Source organism: Paramormyrops kingsleyae, chromosome 20 (assembly GCF_048594095.1).
Source record: "Paramormyrops kingsleyae isolate MSU_618 chromosome 20, PKINGS_0.4, whole genome shotgun sequence".
NCBI lineage: Eukaryota > Metazoa > Chordata > Actinopteri > Osteoglossiformes > Mormyridae > Paramormyrops > Paramormyrops kingsleyae.
In genome coordinates this window covers 22,301,450-22,317,204 of record NC_132816.1, presented here as the reverse complement: position 1 = coordinate 22,317,204, position 15,755 = coordinate 22,301,450, and the positions used below count along the sequence as shown (strand labels likewise).

Below are 15,755 nucleotides of genomic sequence, written 5' to 3'. Positions count from 1 at the left end.
GGGGGGATCCCAGCAAGTCTCAGGACGTCCCACAGGAAACTCGATCAACTGAGTCAAAGCTGCACAGAAATTGACAAATGCTGCCCCCTTTGTCTGCCGATATTCATGTTCGCTCTCGGTGAGAACCCTCACGGTCCATGGTGGACTTCTTAGTGATAACGAACCCTGTTAAGGATGACCCTAGCAAGGACCTCACCCAGCACTGCGAGAGCAGTGGTATCCCTCTTGTAATTGCCACAATCCAGGTGATCACCCTTCCCGTTCCAGATAGGGACCACAAGTCCCATTCTCCAGTAAGTTGACAGTAAATATTGCCTGCAATGTCAGGAGGACAGACTTACCACCAGCCTGGAGAAGTTCACCCCGGATACCACAGATCCCTGCGGCCTTCCCTGCCCCCAGCTGATTCACCACCTGAGCAATCTCAGTGAGACTGGGTGGACTGTGGACCCAGAGATGTCCAGCATCCAAGCCAGAGGATCAGCTTTAAACTGCTGCTCAAAGTAGCTGGCCCAGCGGGTCTCACCTGCAGTGTCATCCGTAGGGATGTGCCTAATTAGCACCTGGTCCTGGGTTGTTCCTGCGGATAATTATAACCTTTTTATTTTAATATATGTGCGGTTAGATACATGCGGTGGTATTTTTTCGTAACGATACATAAACAAAATGCAAAGAAAGGCCGACAAAATCAAAACAAAAACGTGCCTGCAGCAATGCGCATTAATGACACTGCGCCTCGCGGCTACGCGGATCATTATATAAAGGGGCAGGGAGGCAAAGCGGCGCGCGGCAGAGGCGCACGGAGCTGCGCAAACCCACAGCACTGAACAAAAAAAAAAGTTTAGTCATTAAACGCTTTTAATTAGCGGGATGTAATATTTATCACATTAATTTTAATTTGAAATAAATTTCAAATTAATTTTAAATCGGCCTACAGTCAACACATTTTAGAACTGAGCTAATAAATTAATGTTAAAACATTATAATCAATGCAGAACCGACATCATGCCGAAACGGTCTTCCTCGCAAGTTCATGTTTGTTTTTAGTCTAGTGATCTAGGTGAGACTAACTTTAATGAGACTTCAGTAAGGCTCCGTTAAGTTCTCAGTGATGGATCCCTTCGTGACATCCGTTAACGGGATTTCGCGCACTGAAGCCCCGCAGCCGCCGGACCCCTTCTCCGGTCCGCTCGGCTCCATCTCGCCCTGGAATTACACCCTCCTGGCCTGCCTGATGTTCACCGTGACATCCCTGTCTCTGACCGAGAACTTCACCGTCATGCTGGTCACCTTCAGGTTCAAGCAGCTGCGCCAGCCGCTAAATTACATTATCGTCAATCTGGCCGTGGCGGATTTCCTCGTCTCCCTCATCGGGGGGACCATCAGCTTCCTGACCAACGCCAGCGGCTACTTCTTCCTGGGCGGGTGGGCTTGCGTGCTGGAGGGCTTCGCTGTCACTTTTTTCGGTGAGTACGGCACTAACTGTACCGCTTCCGACTTCGTCAGGCTGGGCGTACGGCATAGACATATTCAGCGTGGTAAGTGAAACATGTCGTTTAGGCATACACATCGGATAAATATGATTGCATTACTTGTATAGTAAATATGTTTTAAATATGTTTTACAACAACCGGTGAACAGCCGATTAAAATCATTAAACGTAAAGAACAAATGACATAATCATGCGTATTTCATTGATATTTATACTGTAACCATTGCTGGTTGTCAGTGATGTATATTACACTTTAAAGCTATGTTTATATCTACTTTAAAAACAGAACTAATGTAAAGATGGACTCGACGGGCAGCGTGTTAAACGCGAGAGGCTATGGCAAGTCGTTTAGCTTTAATTCGTCACTAGAGGATACCACAGATTCCGTACTAACTAGTTAAATGTAAATTCCTGATATCAGAAATTCAGCTATAATTATAGTGCCAATTCTTGATATCAAAAATTCGATTTTAGCTAGTGAGATTCAAGACGTCTTTCTCATTCATTTCAATGGGAGATGGAATTTGAACTGTTTAAAATGACAATTTCTGATATCAAATTTCTGATAGCATGGGGGTGACTGTGCCCTGTCTGCCCCCAGTGTGCTTGGTACGCCCCAGCGTGGGGGTGACTGTGCCCTGTCTGCCCCCAGTGTGCTTGGCACACCCCACCATGGGGGTGACTGTGCCCTGTCTGCCCCCAGTGTGCTTGGTACGCCCCAGCGTGGGGGTGACTGTGCCCTGTCTGCCCCCAGTGTGCTTGGTACGCCCCAGCATAGGGGTGACTGTGCCCTGTCTGCCCCCAGTGTGCTTGGTACGCCCCAGCGTGGGGGTGTCTGTGCCCTGTCTACCCCCAGTGTGCTTGGTACGCCCCAGCGTGGGGGTGACTGTGCCCTGTCTGCCCCCAGTGTGCTTGGTACGCCCCAGCATAGGGGTGACTGTGCCCTGTCTGCCCCCAGTGTGCTTGGTACGCCCCAGCGTGGGGGTGACTGTGCCCTTTCCCCTTTCTGCAGGCATTGTGGCGCTCTGGTCCTTGGCCGTCCTCGCCTTTGAACGTTACTTTGTTATCTGCCGTCCGCTGAAGGACGTACGCTTGGACAACAGGCATGCTGCCATGGGTCTGCTGTTCGTCTGGACCTTCTCCTTCATCTGGACCATACCCCCCCTGTTCGGCTGGAGCAGCTACACCGTCAGCAAAATTGGCACCACCTGCGAGCCTAATTGGTGAGGGGGCAGTATGCACACACGGCCATTGGCCCTGGCCTTTAATGCCAAAACACCAAAACTCAAAAGAGATGGAAAGTGATACACAAACAAAAATGTTTTGATACTTTTAGCATTTTGAAGCAAATGGAGCTGTAAACAAAAAGGTCTTTGCATTCTTTGGATTTTGTCCATTTGCATTCTGGGTAAGTGTGGGTTGTGCCCTTTTCTTCCTGTCTCCAGGTATTCCACAGAGTATTCTGACCACACCTACATCATCACCTTCTTCACCACCTGCTTCATTCTGCCTGTGGGCGTCATCATCGGCTCATATGGCCGACTCATGCAGAAGCTGAGGAGGGTGAGCCTTCTCTCCATGTTCTCTTAGTGACACCATTTTTATAACCTGTCCTATCAAAAGTCACGGGACACTGCTGCGGTTGACTAGAACATTGGCGAATACTTAAATCTGCAGAGAGAAAAATCGGCAACAGTGTTGCAACATCCAGCACAGGCCTGAAAGGTGACAGATCTTTGGGATCATGTGGGACTGAAAACCAGAATGAGACCAAAACAGATATCTTCAGTTTACTGACTTAAGCGTATGGGGAGTCATCTTCTCCTGCGGTGCGAGGAGATCGGGCTGTGAAGGTTGCCGGGGGAGCAGCGGGGAGGCTGTAAAGTGCTAGTTGAAGCACCCCATCCATCGAGGTTCTAAGGGACCTCCTGGTAATCAATGCCTCCCAGAGGGTTCCCCAGCTATTTGGGAACCTGACCAACTGGGCAGAGACAGGAGGAGAGCGGCAAGCATAGCAGAACCTCTTTTGGAGGAGATGATTATTTCATTGATAAAGTCCTTCTGGTAGCAGAGTCAGGGCTCTTCCCTGGAGCTTCTACATGGACACAACACATAAGTGTATGGCATGTGTATGGCATGTGTATGGCATGTGTATGGCATGTGCGGCCTTGTTCCTCAGGTGTCAAACACACACGAGAGGCTAGGAAACGTGCGGAAGCCTGACCGTGAGGTGGCCCGCATGGTCATCGTCATGATCGCTGCCTTCATGGTGGGTTGGACTCCGTATGCTGCGTTCTCCATTGTTGTCACAGCATGTCCCAGCATCCACCTGGACCCACGCCTGGCTGCTGTTCCTGCCTTCTTCTCCAAGACCGCTACAGTCTACAACCCCATCATTTATGTCTTCATGAACAAGCAGGTAACCGTGAAGTTACACTGTGGCGTACTGATGGGCTGCTCACAAGAGTAACTGCAGCATAGAGAAAATACTGTAAACCTTACTGTAGAGTATGCTGTGAAGTACTGTAGGAATGCCCTACAGAGTATAGACTGTAGTATAGAGGACAGATTGCTGTAAACCGATCTGTAAAGTATGCTGTGTAGTACTGTAGGAATGCCCTAAAGAGTAACTGTAGCATAGAGGACAGAGTACTGTAAACTGTACTGTAAAGTATGCTGTGGAGTACTGTAGGAATGCCCTAAAGAGTATAGACTGCAGTATGGAGGACAGATTGCTGTAAACCGATCTGGAAAGTATGCTGTGTAGTACTGTAGGAATGCCCTAAAAAGTAACTGTAGCATAGAGGACAGAGTACTGTACTGTAAAGTATGCTGTGGAGTAGTGAGGGAGGATATTGCAGTTTAATGATCTGTTTAGCTGACTTAAGAGGTTCTGTTGCTATCTGACACATCGCTTTCTTTAGTTCAGAAAATGTCTGCTCCAGCTCTTCAAGGGCAACAGCGCTGCCCTCGAAACGCACTTGAACCCCACTTCAGATCAAGCAGCTGGCACGGCAGAAAGCAAACTGGGCGAAATGTCCACCATCACAGCGCGGATCCCGATATCTGGCAGCGGGGGGAGGAGGCCCGAGGAGGAGCGGAGCGAGGGCAGCAGCAGCACCTCCCAGTCGGGCCTCGACAGCAGAATATGTCCTGTGTAGGATGGAGGTCCATCCCAGCAGCGACTTGAAGCCAGTCACCGAAGAAGACGCCCTATCAGACACGCACGCTCATTTGCTGTTCGGCTTTTCATTTCCATCGATAGCCATGTGCACAGCCATTTTTAGCAGCTCACTCCTGTCATCCTCATCATATGACCTGCCCAAGTTACACATGACCAGTGAAGTGAGGTAGTGTAGGGTTATTATTTTACATGTTCATTTGTTTTGTTTTGCCATCAGTCTGACTGTGGCGGGGAAGAAGCCATTGGAAAACCTTGTTCTGTGAGTGATGAAGCTGTCCGCTCTGCTGTGTCTCTGATTGTACGATTTACTTTACGCTTTACTTTGTGAGTAATGCTATGCTGAAACTCTCCCATTAAGTGTCCGTCTATCCCTGTCGATGACCACTCGACTTGAGACCACTGTTGCTCTTTGCTCATGCAATTTGTCTGTGTTTGGCACTTTCTGTCGAGTTTTTTGAAACCGTTTCCTGTGATAATAATCTGCAACCTGTAATTCCAATGCCAGCCACTAGGCCTTTTAGGAGCTCTGTCATGTGCTGACTGTGATACTGCTTTTAAAGCTGACCTGTACTTTCACTTGGCAACCTAACATGAGTTTTGTAACTGTAAGTTTGTAACTGTGATTTACTTACTTTAAAGACCTGTATTCTTCTCGTCTTTCATTGTATAGTCTTGTCTGCCTGTATTGCATATCTGCGGCCTGGTGTTTATTTGTTGTATGTTTCAGAATGTTCCTTGACTTGTCTGATTTCTTCGGTGTGTCTGTCACTCTCGGCCCCCTAATGAATCGTCGTGCTAAATTCACAGCAGGGTGAAATTTCTTGGAAATAAAAATCACTTCTAAAAAGCAGATTAATATTTCCTGCATGCTTGCGTTGAATAAGTGGAAGAGTTTAACATCCTGATCAGCACAGGCTCTGAAGCACCATGACATAACTGGATAATCAGTTATTAAATACAGATTTCTCACAACCCATTTAACACAAGCTTAACATTTAAACAACTGTGGTATATGGCTCTAGGATAATTTGAGGAAATATTGGCAAAAACATCACTTTAAAGAGGGCATACTGAGTGATTAATTTTCGAGTAAACAGATTCATCAGAAAAGACAGATTCAGTAGTGAGATGGAGTGAGTGTACAAGGCAAAGAGGAGGCATCGCAGCTGGCTCAGTTAATCCTGACAGCATCTTTATCTTGGCACCTCGGTGAATCTGCAGGTGTCGCAGCTCGAAACAACAAACAGCATGAAATACTGTGGCTCAGTTAGGGAATAATCCCATTCAAAGCCTTGAATGTGTAGCCAGCACTGACGGTATTAATGAGCCCATGATCCTTGTCACACGGCCTTGGGCAGAGGGCATTCCTGCCAGGACGGGCTTTTCCCTCGCAGATGTTGTTGTGCTCTTTCTGATTCTCTATGTTGTCCCAAACATCATCACATTCCTCTGTGTCCAGCTTGGAAAATCTGTCCATAGCATGAAATGCAGAAGCGATGCGGGGCACCGTACCAGCTGCGCATGAGAAGCTGCCGCATGGCCTGTGGGCTCGCATTTGTCAGTGCATTAATACTGCAGTAGGTCTGGCTCCTATACGCAATCGGCTGCATTGGCATGCATGGAGTCGCAGGCCAAGTCCTGTGCTCATTCAACACTGTCAGAGGTCAGTGGTTTGCTTTATCTTTAGCCAGCTTCGGCGAGGAGCAGCATCACGAAACATACCAAACTGTCATATTTACAGATCAATATCTTATATTTATATGAAAGATTTGAATGTTTAGCACATTTAATATTGTGTCATTATACTGACTTCAGCTGAAGATCGTTGCTGGATCTTTACTAGGTTAGATGTGGCACCATTAAAAGAATGTTCTGGTAACGTAGTAGAACTTAGACTAAAAGGTCAGGAGTCCTGCCTTACAAGCCTTGATGAGGCTATTCAACTACCTGTGAAACTGGGTAATGTGCTATATAACACAAACTGTCAGTATAGTAACCTGCCTGGTCAGGGTCACAGCAGTGAGTAATTTAGGAACGCCCCATCATTAGGGTCACAGCAGTGAGTCATTTAGGAACGCCTCATCATCAGGGTCACAGCAGTGAGTCACTGAGGAACACCCCATCATTAGGGTCACAGCAGTGAGTCATTTAGGAATGCCCCATCATTAGAGTCACAGCAGTGAGTCATTTAGGAACGCCCCATCATTAGGGTCACAGCAGTGAGTCACTGAGGAACGCCCCATCATTAGGGTCACAGCAGTGAGTCATTTAGGAACGCCCCATCATTAGGGTCACAGCAGTGAGTCATTTAGGAATGCCTCATCATTAGGGTCACAGCAGTGAGTCATTTAGGAACGCCTCATCATTAGGGTCACAGCAGTGAGTCATTTAGGAACGCCCCATCATTAGGGTCACAGCAGTGAGTCATTTAGGAACGCCCCATCATTAGGGTCACAGCAGTGAGTCATTTAGGAATGCCTCATCATTAGGGTCACAGCAGTGAGTCATTTAGGAACGCCCCATCATTAGGGTCACAGCAGTGAGTCATTTAGGAACGCCCCATCATTAGGGTCACAGCAGTGAGTCATTTAGGAACGCCCCATCATTAGGGTCACAGCAGTGAGTCATTTAGGAACGCCCCATCATTAGGGTCACAGCAATGAGTCACCGAGGAACGCCCCATCATTAGGATCACAGCAGTGAGTCATTTAGGAACGCCCCATCATTAGGGTCACAGCAGTGAGTCATTTAGGAACGCCCCATCATTAGGGTCACAGCAGTGAGTCATTTAGGAACGCCTCATCATTAGGGTCACAGCAGTGAGTCATTTAGGAACGCCCCATCATTAGGGTCACAGCAGTGAGTCATTTAGGAACGCCCCATCATTAGGGTCACAGCAGTGAGTCATTTAGGAACGCCCCATCATTAGGGTCACAGCAGTGAGTCACTGAGGAACGTCCCATCATTAGGGTCACAGCAGTGAGTCATTTAGGAACGCCCCATCATTAGGGTCACAGCAGTGAGTCATTTAGGAACGCCCCATCATTAGGGTCACAGCAGTGAGTCATTTAGGAACGCCCCATCATTAGGGTCACAGCAGTGAGTCATTTAGGAACGCCCCATCATTAGGGTCACAGCAGTGAGTCATTTAGGAACGCCCCATCATTAGGGTCACAGCAGTGATTCACTGAGGAACGCCCCATCATTAGGGTCACAGCAGTGAGTCATTTAGGAACGCCCCATCATTAGGGTCACAGCAGTGAGTCATTTAGGAACGCCCCATCATTAGGGTCACAGCAGTGAGTCATTTAGGAACGCCCCATCATTAGGGTCACAGCAATGAGTCACTGAGGAACGCCCCATCATTAGGGTCACAGCAGTGATTCACTGAGGAACGCCCCATCATTAGGGTCACAGCAGTGAGTCATTTAGGAACGCCCCATCATTAGGGTCACAGCAGTGAGTCATTTAGGAACGCCCCATCATTAGGGTCACAGCAGTGAGTCATTTAGGAACGCCCCATCATTAGGGTCACAGCAGTGATTCACTGAGGAACGCCCCATCATTAGGGTCACAGCAGTGATTCACTGAGGAACGCCCCATCATTAGGGTCACAATAGTGAGTCACAGAGGAACACCCCATCATTAGGGTCACAGCAGTGAGTCACTGAGGAGCGCTCCATTATTGGGGTCACAGTAGTGAGTCACTGTCAGTATGGAAGCCTTTTTTTATCACAGTACAGGAAGCTGTGCTTTAACATTTTACAGTTACAGCAATCAGACCAGTCATTGTGGCTAAATATAGATAGTATAAATTTAAAATCGGTTAAAAAAAAAAAAGAAAAAAAGCTGTAGTGATGTATAATTCCACATCCTTGGGCTAAGTGAGCAATAATGGAGTGAAAATGAGCCTGTAGATGCCTCTATGACGTCTCGATGGAAACAGTGAAATGAAACCTGCATCTGCTCCATCCTCCATGCTTGAATACGACCTTTCACCTCAGGCCAGCTTTACTTCAAAGGTGACACACTGGACCAGAGCAAGATTGCAGAAAAATCTGAATAATCTAATCTGAATTATTATCATTCTGTTCCCTTCTAATGTGCTCCTTGACCTTCAGCCATCAGGATCCGGACCATCCGAAGGTCCATGGGCTTGTCAGGGTGGCAGACAGACTGGAGAACCAGCCTTGAGCAGGAAGAGGAGCAAAAGCGCCTCTCGCCTCATGACGTTCAGGAGATGTAGCACCACCTTCTGGAGACCCTCATTATTGTACAAGAGCCATGTGATGCCCTCAGGATTTTACAATGTTCTCTATGTCCACCCAGCTCTAACCTTGAATTTTACACTCACTACTTAGACTCACAAATGACAGCAACAACATACTGTTCTACAAACAGTGTATGCAGGGCCTAAATGCTGCCTTCAATCTCAGCGTCATTCTCCTCGTGTACGCAATGGGGGGGGGGGGGGGGCACATCTTAATAATTTTAATACAAAGATCAATTTATTGATGGGGGTTGAATATGTTTGAGGAATATTATAGCTTAGATATATCAAATTATCATGCCAAAAAGGATTAAAATATTAATTAAAATATAATATTAAATATTAATTAAATAAAATATAGTGTAGTGAGGACTTACTGACAGTAGGCGTCATTGTTCCTCCACATTTAGTCTCTTCTTTAACACTAAAACATTTCTTTGCATACTGTTATAATTCAAAATATTTTGTGGTAATACTTTATTTGGATAGTCCGCCTGCAAAGGGATACAGAGTATTTGTGACATTTCACCAACTTATTAGTTAAGAGTCAACAGTTCATATAATATCAGCTGAGTGAATAGTCAAATTCTATTATTCTAGTAATATGTACAGTAGGTATGTTTATGAATCATTACATATACTCTATATCCTGTATGTACATCCACAGACAGCGAAACAGCTGAATTGTTGAATCTCAACAAAATTGTTCAAATGTTACAAATACTCAGTTAATCAATATAGACCACAGCTGCAGGTCTTTATAGACCACTACAGCTGTTACCTATCCAATGAGCTTTACACAGAGCAATATAAATTATAATTAAATGTAGGTGAAAGAGGAGTGTGAGGGAGCAGTGAGGAGAAAAGGAGGGAAGCCCCACCCTTAAAACTGAATATTCAGAGCAGGGAGCAGGGGGGGGGGGCACATTTAAACCGATTAGCTAAATGTGAAGCTTGTGGTGTTAAACTCTCTGATAGAGTGAGTCTGAAATGGCCGCAGATAAGGGAAGACATGTCATGTGAGGTCAATGTGGATTTTACTAATCAGTAGATACTGCAGCCGGGCCTTTGAAATGTAGAGCTGCCTGTTAGTATGCATGCAGCAGTCCTGCATTTTAAATGCATTCTGTGGCTAGACAGTGTTGCCAGATAGTGTTGAAAACAGCCTCCTGGCTTTGTTCCCCCTCAACAGCATGCCAAGGTTTTACAGAACAATGAATGTACTGTACATTAAGGGTCTTCAGGACAACATAATGAGGTTCAACTGCAGACTCAGGATCAACACTGCGACAAGGTTTAACTCAACACTAAAATTCTAATGTCTACTGAGGATCTACATGGCAATGAGGTTCTACAGCACACAGGATCTACAAGGCAATGAGGTTCTACAGCACACTGAGGATCTACATGGCAATGAGGTTCTACAGCACACTGAGGATCTACAAGGCAATGAGGTGCTACAGCACACTGAGGATCTACATGGCAATGTGGTTCTACAGCACACAGGATCTACAAGGCAATGAGGTTCTACAGCACACTGAGGATCTACATGGCAATGAGGTTCTACAGCACACTGAGGATCTACAAGGCAATGAGGTGCTACAGCACACTGAGGATCTACATGACAATGTGGTTCTACAGCGCACAGGATCTACAAGTCAATGAGGTTCTGCAGCACACAAAGGACCTACATGGCAATGAGGTTCTACAGCACACAGGATCTACAAGGCAATGAGGTTAAGATTAACTCAACTTACTCAAGCATCGCACCTACATAGTGTGACATGCAGTATTTAGTATGACTGTAAGCCCTTCATGACGCCCATTTTAAAAGTACGGCATTATTTAGCAGAACAATACCAAAGTGTTGCAATGCACTTGGACTTCCTAATGATTTTTAATGGATTTAATGTATTTTAGAGCAAGGGTCCATCTTCTTAGGCATACACAAACAACTAGACCTAGCTGCTCCAAAAATCAATATACGGAGAAAACTCTAACCATTCACCAGTAATCGCTCCAGACTCTACTGGTAAGGGCTTGACGGTTGCCATTGAGAATGGGAAGCAGGAGCTGCAGTTTCTGTGAAGCCCGACAGCTGACAGGAGTTCAGGTCTGAGTGTTTTTACGCAGAGTGACAGCGATTTCTGACAGGGGCTTCATTTCATTCTTCACTGCTGTGATATCACTCAGTCCTCAGCGTCTTAAATGGCAATGCTGAAAAGAAGGACATGCAGCGGTTTAATCTGGTTCCCAAGAACAGGTGATAGTGATGGAGACTGCTGATTGGTCCACTGCTAGAGGGCACTAAAATCACACCCACTTCCTGGGCAAGCTTAAAACGTACAGCCACACACAAAAAGATTCATGTCTGACCCCCCCACCCCCAACACTGGTTACTCTTATGTGCTGCTTTACATGCAATCTCCTGACCCAGCATCACTGAACATCAGGTCAGCCTGCGTGAAACGTCAGGATGGAAATGAGCCAGAAGAAGCTGCAAAACCCTTGAGCAGACATTTCCGAGGTGGAAGTTACAGTGTGCAAACAGTCAGCAGTGCCCTGTGAGCCATACATGTGTACCAGACCCAACACGCCATCCGGGTGGAACACTGGCACTGAGCACTGCCTATCTCTCCAAGTCAGAGTGTCATCGCAGTTCAGACTCACAGAGGTCTCACTGAGCACCCAGTCTCTCAGATATTTCGCATGTAGGACTGATTTCCGAGATTCTGCAATAGTACATCCTAAAATGTAACAGTGATGACTTGTGGAGAAATTATCTTTTTCACTCAGTAAATCTTAGATGCTATTGTGATAAAAAGGTGTGATAAGGTGTGAGTCTTATGAATAAAAATGCACAAGGGAGCAATGTACAAGGAGTGAAACATAGTGTGGGGATTGAAACTGTGAAAGGTCTATGGAGCCACAGAAAACAAGAAAAAGTGACATTTAAAATGTTAACTGTAAGTTAGCTGGAGTGCAGCCTTGCTGAGGGAACACTGCCATTACTATTTTAGCCACAGCGAGACGACTTCAAAAGCCGTGAGCTGCTGGAATCAGCATTCTCCTTGTTAAGGGACGCCAATCCCACAATGCCTCGCTGCATGGCGCAAGCGTGTCAGCGGCTCTAAAGCTTATTTTATTTTTCATCCAATTTGATCCAATGCATTTCTCCTAGTTCCCATGATACCTTGTGTGATTTTTGAGAAAAACCAATAGTGGAAGAACAAATCAATATATGAAAACAAAGCCTATCAACATAGAAACATGATAATGTTGTCATGCCTCTGCCTTCTGTGGTGGATGGATGGGGGAATGACATGTAAAAGTGGCCTCAGATAACATACTGTAACATACTTAGTCGTGGTGTAACAGATCATACCTGACCCCCTCATGGTGTGACATGGATGCGGATCGTGAATTAATTGCAGAGTTTAACCCTAATATTGTGAAATACAGTTTAACTGCTGCTGTTACTTTTTAAAGTAATAATTCCTTAAATGCTGATGCTACAAAAATCCATAAAAAAAACTTGCATTCAGGGCTTGAAATTTTGAATCAGATTGAATTGCATTAACCGCGGCATTTTCAGTGGATTCCGCTTCCCTCTCGCTCTTGCAGATGCTTTTTATGCCTAATTATAACTTTTGTTTTCTTGAGATAACTTTTGTTATATTGTGCTCTCAAGAAAATTACTTGTGGTGTCAAGAAAACAACATTAGCTACGATCGTGAAAAAAATTAATTGTGATCTGTAATTTGTCAGACCTCAGCGCCTCAGCGTGTAAATTATGTCACTCTGTCCGACCGGTATTATGTTTCAGCAGCTACTGACAGCCGTTATATTCTGTCCTTCATTACGACACCTTTATAAGCCAACAAGGGGCATAAAGGAAAATGCGCCGCCGAGCGGTTTACTGCGAATACCGTTATTTCTGAGCTGATCTGGCGCTAATTCAGATCTCCGAAGGCACCCAGCCTGGCATGGTGCAGGCAGCCATCTCGGTTCCCCGGCAGCTTCGCCAGCTGTCTGAGGCGCGCCAAGGTCCACCGAGGACGCCTCGGGCATCAGTGCGCAAAAGGCGGTGCGGCGGCACGCTGCTGACAAAGCGGCCGGGGTCCGAGGCGCCCCGCGGAGCCCCGATCCGGCTCTTAGTCTGCGGAGAGCTGCGCTTTTCAGGGCTGGAATTCTCACGGAGAGATGTGCAGATATGCAGCGCCGTGTGCACAACCGCTTTAAGATAACATAGAACCGTGTTTATTTATATATATATATTGCCTTTCACAACACAGTCGCCCTAGGCATTTATCTAGATTATACGGCGATGCTTATCATTACATCATTTATACAGTATAGTGCACGACACAGGTGAAAGGGAAATTTCTTTGTCCAGTAACAACACAAAAAAGGAATGAATAATAAATACAACAAACGGATAAACGTAAGTAAAAATGAACAATGAAAGCGTAAAGAAAAAAATATGAAATAAACTAATGGCAACAAATTTAAATAAACAAATAATATTATGCTAAGTGCACTTTGAATGCACATATGCCGTTTGCGGAACAGCCATTTACCGTAGTGCGTTATTTTGTACCTCATTATACTGATATTGATAAACAAGCTTAAAAACCGCACACAGTGTTGAGGAGGGAAATTCTAATATATCACTACTTATCTAAACAAGAGGTTAGCTGAACTAATTAAATCTATGGGAGATCAAGGAAAATCATCTGAAGTGTTTCTGGTCGTGGTTAATATGTACAGCATTTGCAGAGGTTGTGCAAATTTGAAAGTCTGTTTTGGTTTTACAGAAATATAGGGGGTAATACTGTCACGGGGTACGAGTGCAGCCAGTCCTCTCAGACTGGGATCGCATCATCCTCACTCAGCTCTGATGAACGCAACTCAGTAACAGGACAAATGAGTCATCTGGAGATATCTGCACTATGTTAGGAAAGATTAGAGCATGTTAACGGCCAATGACACCCACGACCGTTTGATTCACACTCTCAGGCCAGCCGGCCGACGCAGCTGACGGGGCCCTGGCTAGGCTGACAGGCGCCAGGGGGGCGGACTAAAGGGTGGCTGACTAGCATGGAGGAGAATTAGCTCAGAGCTGTGGCCTCACTGCTAATGGGTTGTGGGTTCAGATCCCTTCTCTGTTCTGTGTGCAGTATGCATGTGCGTCAGATGTTCTGCCCTCCTCTGACACCTCGTCTCTTGCATGTCCCAGCACAGGCTGTGACCCGACATTAGGCGAATGCTCCTCCAACATTTATCCGTTATCATTTCTTCTCGTGTCGCACTGTTTTTGCAGTGTCTGCACTTTTTGCACACTTGTACTTTACATAATCCTGTGTTGATGTTATACGTAGCACTATGGTCCTGGTGGAATGCTGTCTCATTTCACTATGCACTGTATCACTGTATATGGTCAAAATGACAATAAAAGTCACTTGGGTTGAAGATCAAGTGATGCTTTTGTATCTGGAGTCTGGTTCTCGCACCATCACATATTCCGTACAGTGCTTTTTTACCTAAGTGCAGCCCTTGATTTTAGACCCTGTGCTGTGTGTGCGTTGGGTGGTTTGTGAGTGTCCCCCCCCGCCCCTCTGGAGGGGAGGGGGTGAGGTCACTGGCTCACCTTCTGTTTAAGGACCCAGAATTCCACTGGGACATCAGCCACGAAGCTCTTAATGCATCATCTGGGGCCATTATCTGTCCCATTATCCAGCGGACATCTTGGGAGTAACGTGCCAACTGGGCCAGGAGCTTCTCTGGGGCAGGCCTTGGGCGTGGGGGCGGGCGGGGGGCAAGGCAGCAGATGGGGAACTGGGTGTCCTCTCCTCCTGCGATAGATCATGTGAATCGGCAGAATTTCTGGGTTCTGTTGACATGACAGTGTGTCTGGACCTTCGCCTGGCCAGGGCTCAGCTACACATCACCGCAGTGAGAAGCGTCTGGATGACTGAGCTGAGGGATGTCGTACCAGACCTGACCTTTGGCCTTTAACCATAGTCTCAAAGTCCCTCTGTATCTAGAGTCTAGCATTTATGCTATGCTGCGTGTATCAGCATGCAGGGGGTGATAATATAGAATCCAAAACGTGCCCAGCCATGCTGTATATATAATTTTTATCTTTGTGTGTATGAGCTGTCTGTAATGGACAAGACTGGGTAAGCCTGAGTCTGTGCGTTAGCCTGTGTCAGTGGATTAACAGTCACAACTGAGTTAATCTGTGTAAACAGATGACCTTGTGTCAATATCAGTGTGCAGCTAGCTTAGTCGGCATTGTACTGAATGTGTGACCTTGGAGGAAAATTGCCAGTGGTATTAGATTTGTAGTAAGAGTCTAGAGGGACTACTGATTAAATACAGTCCATTTAACCGTTTGTATGGGTTCACTGGGTTCATTATTTATCTTCATTTCTATTATTCATTTTATTAATAGCCACATAGATAGTTTAAATGTTGTTTTTTGGCTTTACATGTTTGCACTCATATTCTGAGTGAACATTTAATCAGGCATTGTGTAGGACCACTATTCTGAGTGAACATTTAATCAGGCATTGTGTAGGACCACTATTCTGAGTGAACACTTAATCAGGCATTGTGTAGGACCACTATTCTAGTATACATTTAATCATGGCATTGTGGAGAATCACTGTCCTACAGCTTTTTACACAAGTTTCTACAATGATCCTGCAGATTACCAGAGTACACAAGAATTTCTAAAAAAGTTTACATTTTGACATTACCTCAGTAACCATGTTTTTCCCATGAAACACAGACCTGCGCGATAA

The 15,755-nt window shown here is 45.8% G+C and overlaps 1 protein-coding gene and 1 long non-coding RNA gene across 3 annotated transcripts; one reads left to right on the top strand and one right to left on the bottom strand.

Annotated features, from left to right (window-relative positions):
• The first annotated feature begins 919 nt into the window (after positions 1-919).
• On the top strand, positions 920-5,495 carry valopb (vertebrate ancient long opsin b). 2 transcript variants are annotated; one of them, XM_023820480.2, is made up of 5 exons: positions 920-1,466; positions 2,505-2,715; positions 2,938-3,055; positions 3,672-3,911; positions 4,417-5,495. In XM_023820480.2, the coding sequence occupies exons 1-5, from the start codon at positions 1,112-1,114 to the stop codon at positions 4,651-4,653; spliced, it is 1,161 nt and encodes a 386-aa protein (XP_023676248.2). In that variant the 5' UTR covers positions 920-1,111; the 3' UTR covers positions 4,654-5,495. The 2 variants fall into 2 exon arrangements, with proteins under 2 accessions (XP_023676248.2, XP_023676247.2); XM_023820479.2 differs by having other exon boundaries at positions 920-1,538.
• Positions 5,496-10,837: 5,342 nt separating this feature from the next.
• Positions 10,838-13,026, bottom strand: LOC111848366 (uncharacterized). The gene is made up of 2 exons (XR_002839286.2): positions 12,876-13,026; positions 10,838-11,163 (listed from the first exon to the last, which is right to left on the bottom strand). It is a non-coding gene; the product is annotated as an uncharacterized lncRNA (long non-coding RNA).
• Between the last annotated feature and the right edge of the window lie 2,729 nt (positions 13,027-15,755).

Coding starts and splice junctions, on each gene's coding strand:
- valopb (XM_023820479.2), top strand. CDS start 1,112: ATGGATCCCTTCGTGACATCCGTTAACGGGATTTCGCGCACTGAAGCC. Junction 1,539..2,504: donor GCATAGACATATTCAGCGTG/GTAAGTGAAACA, acceptor CCCTTTCTGCAG/GCATTGTGGCGCTCTGGTCC. Junction 3,056..3,671: donor TCATGCAGAAGCTGAGGAGG/GTGAGCCTTCTC, acceptor CTTGTTCCTCAG/GTGTCAAACACACACGAGAG.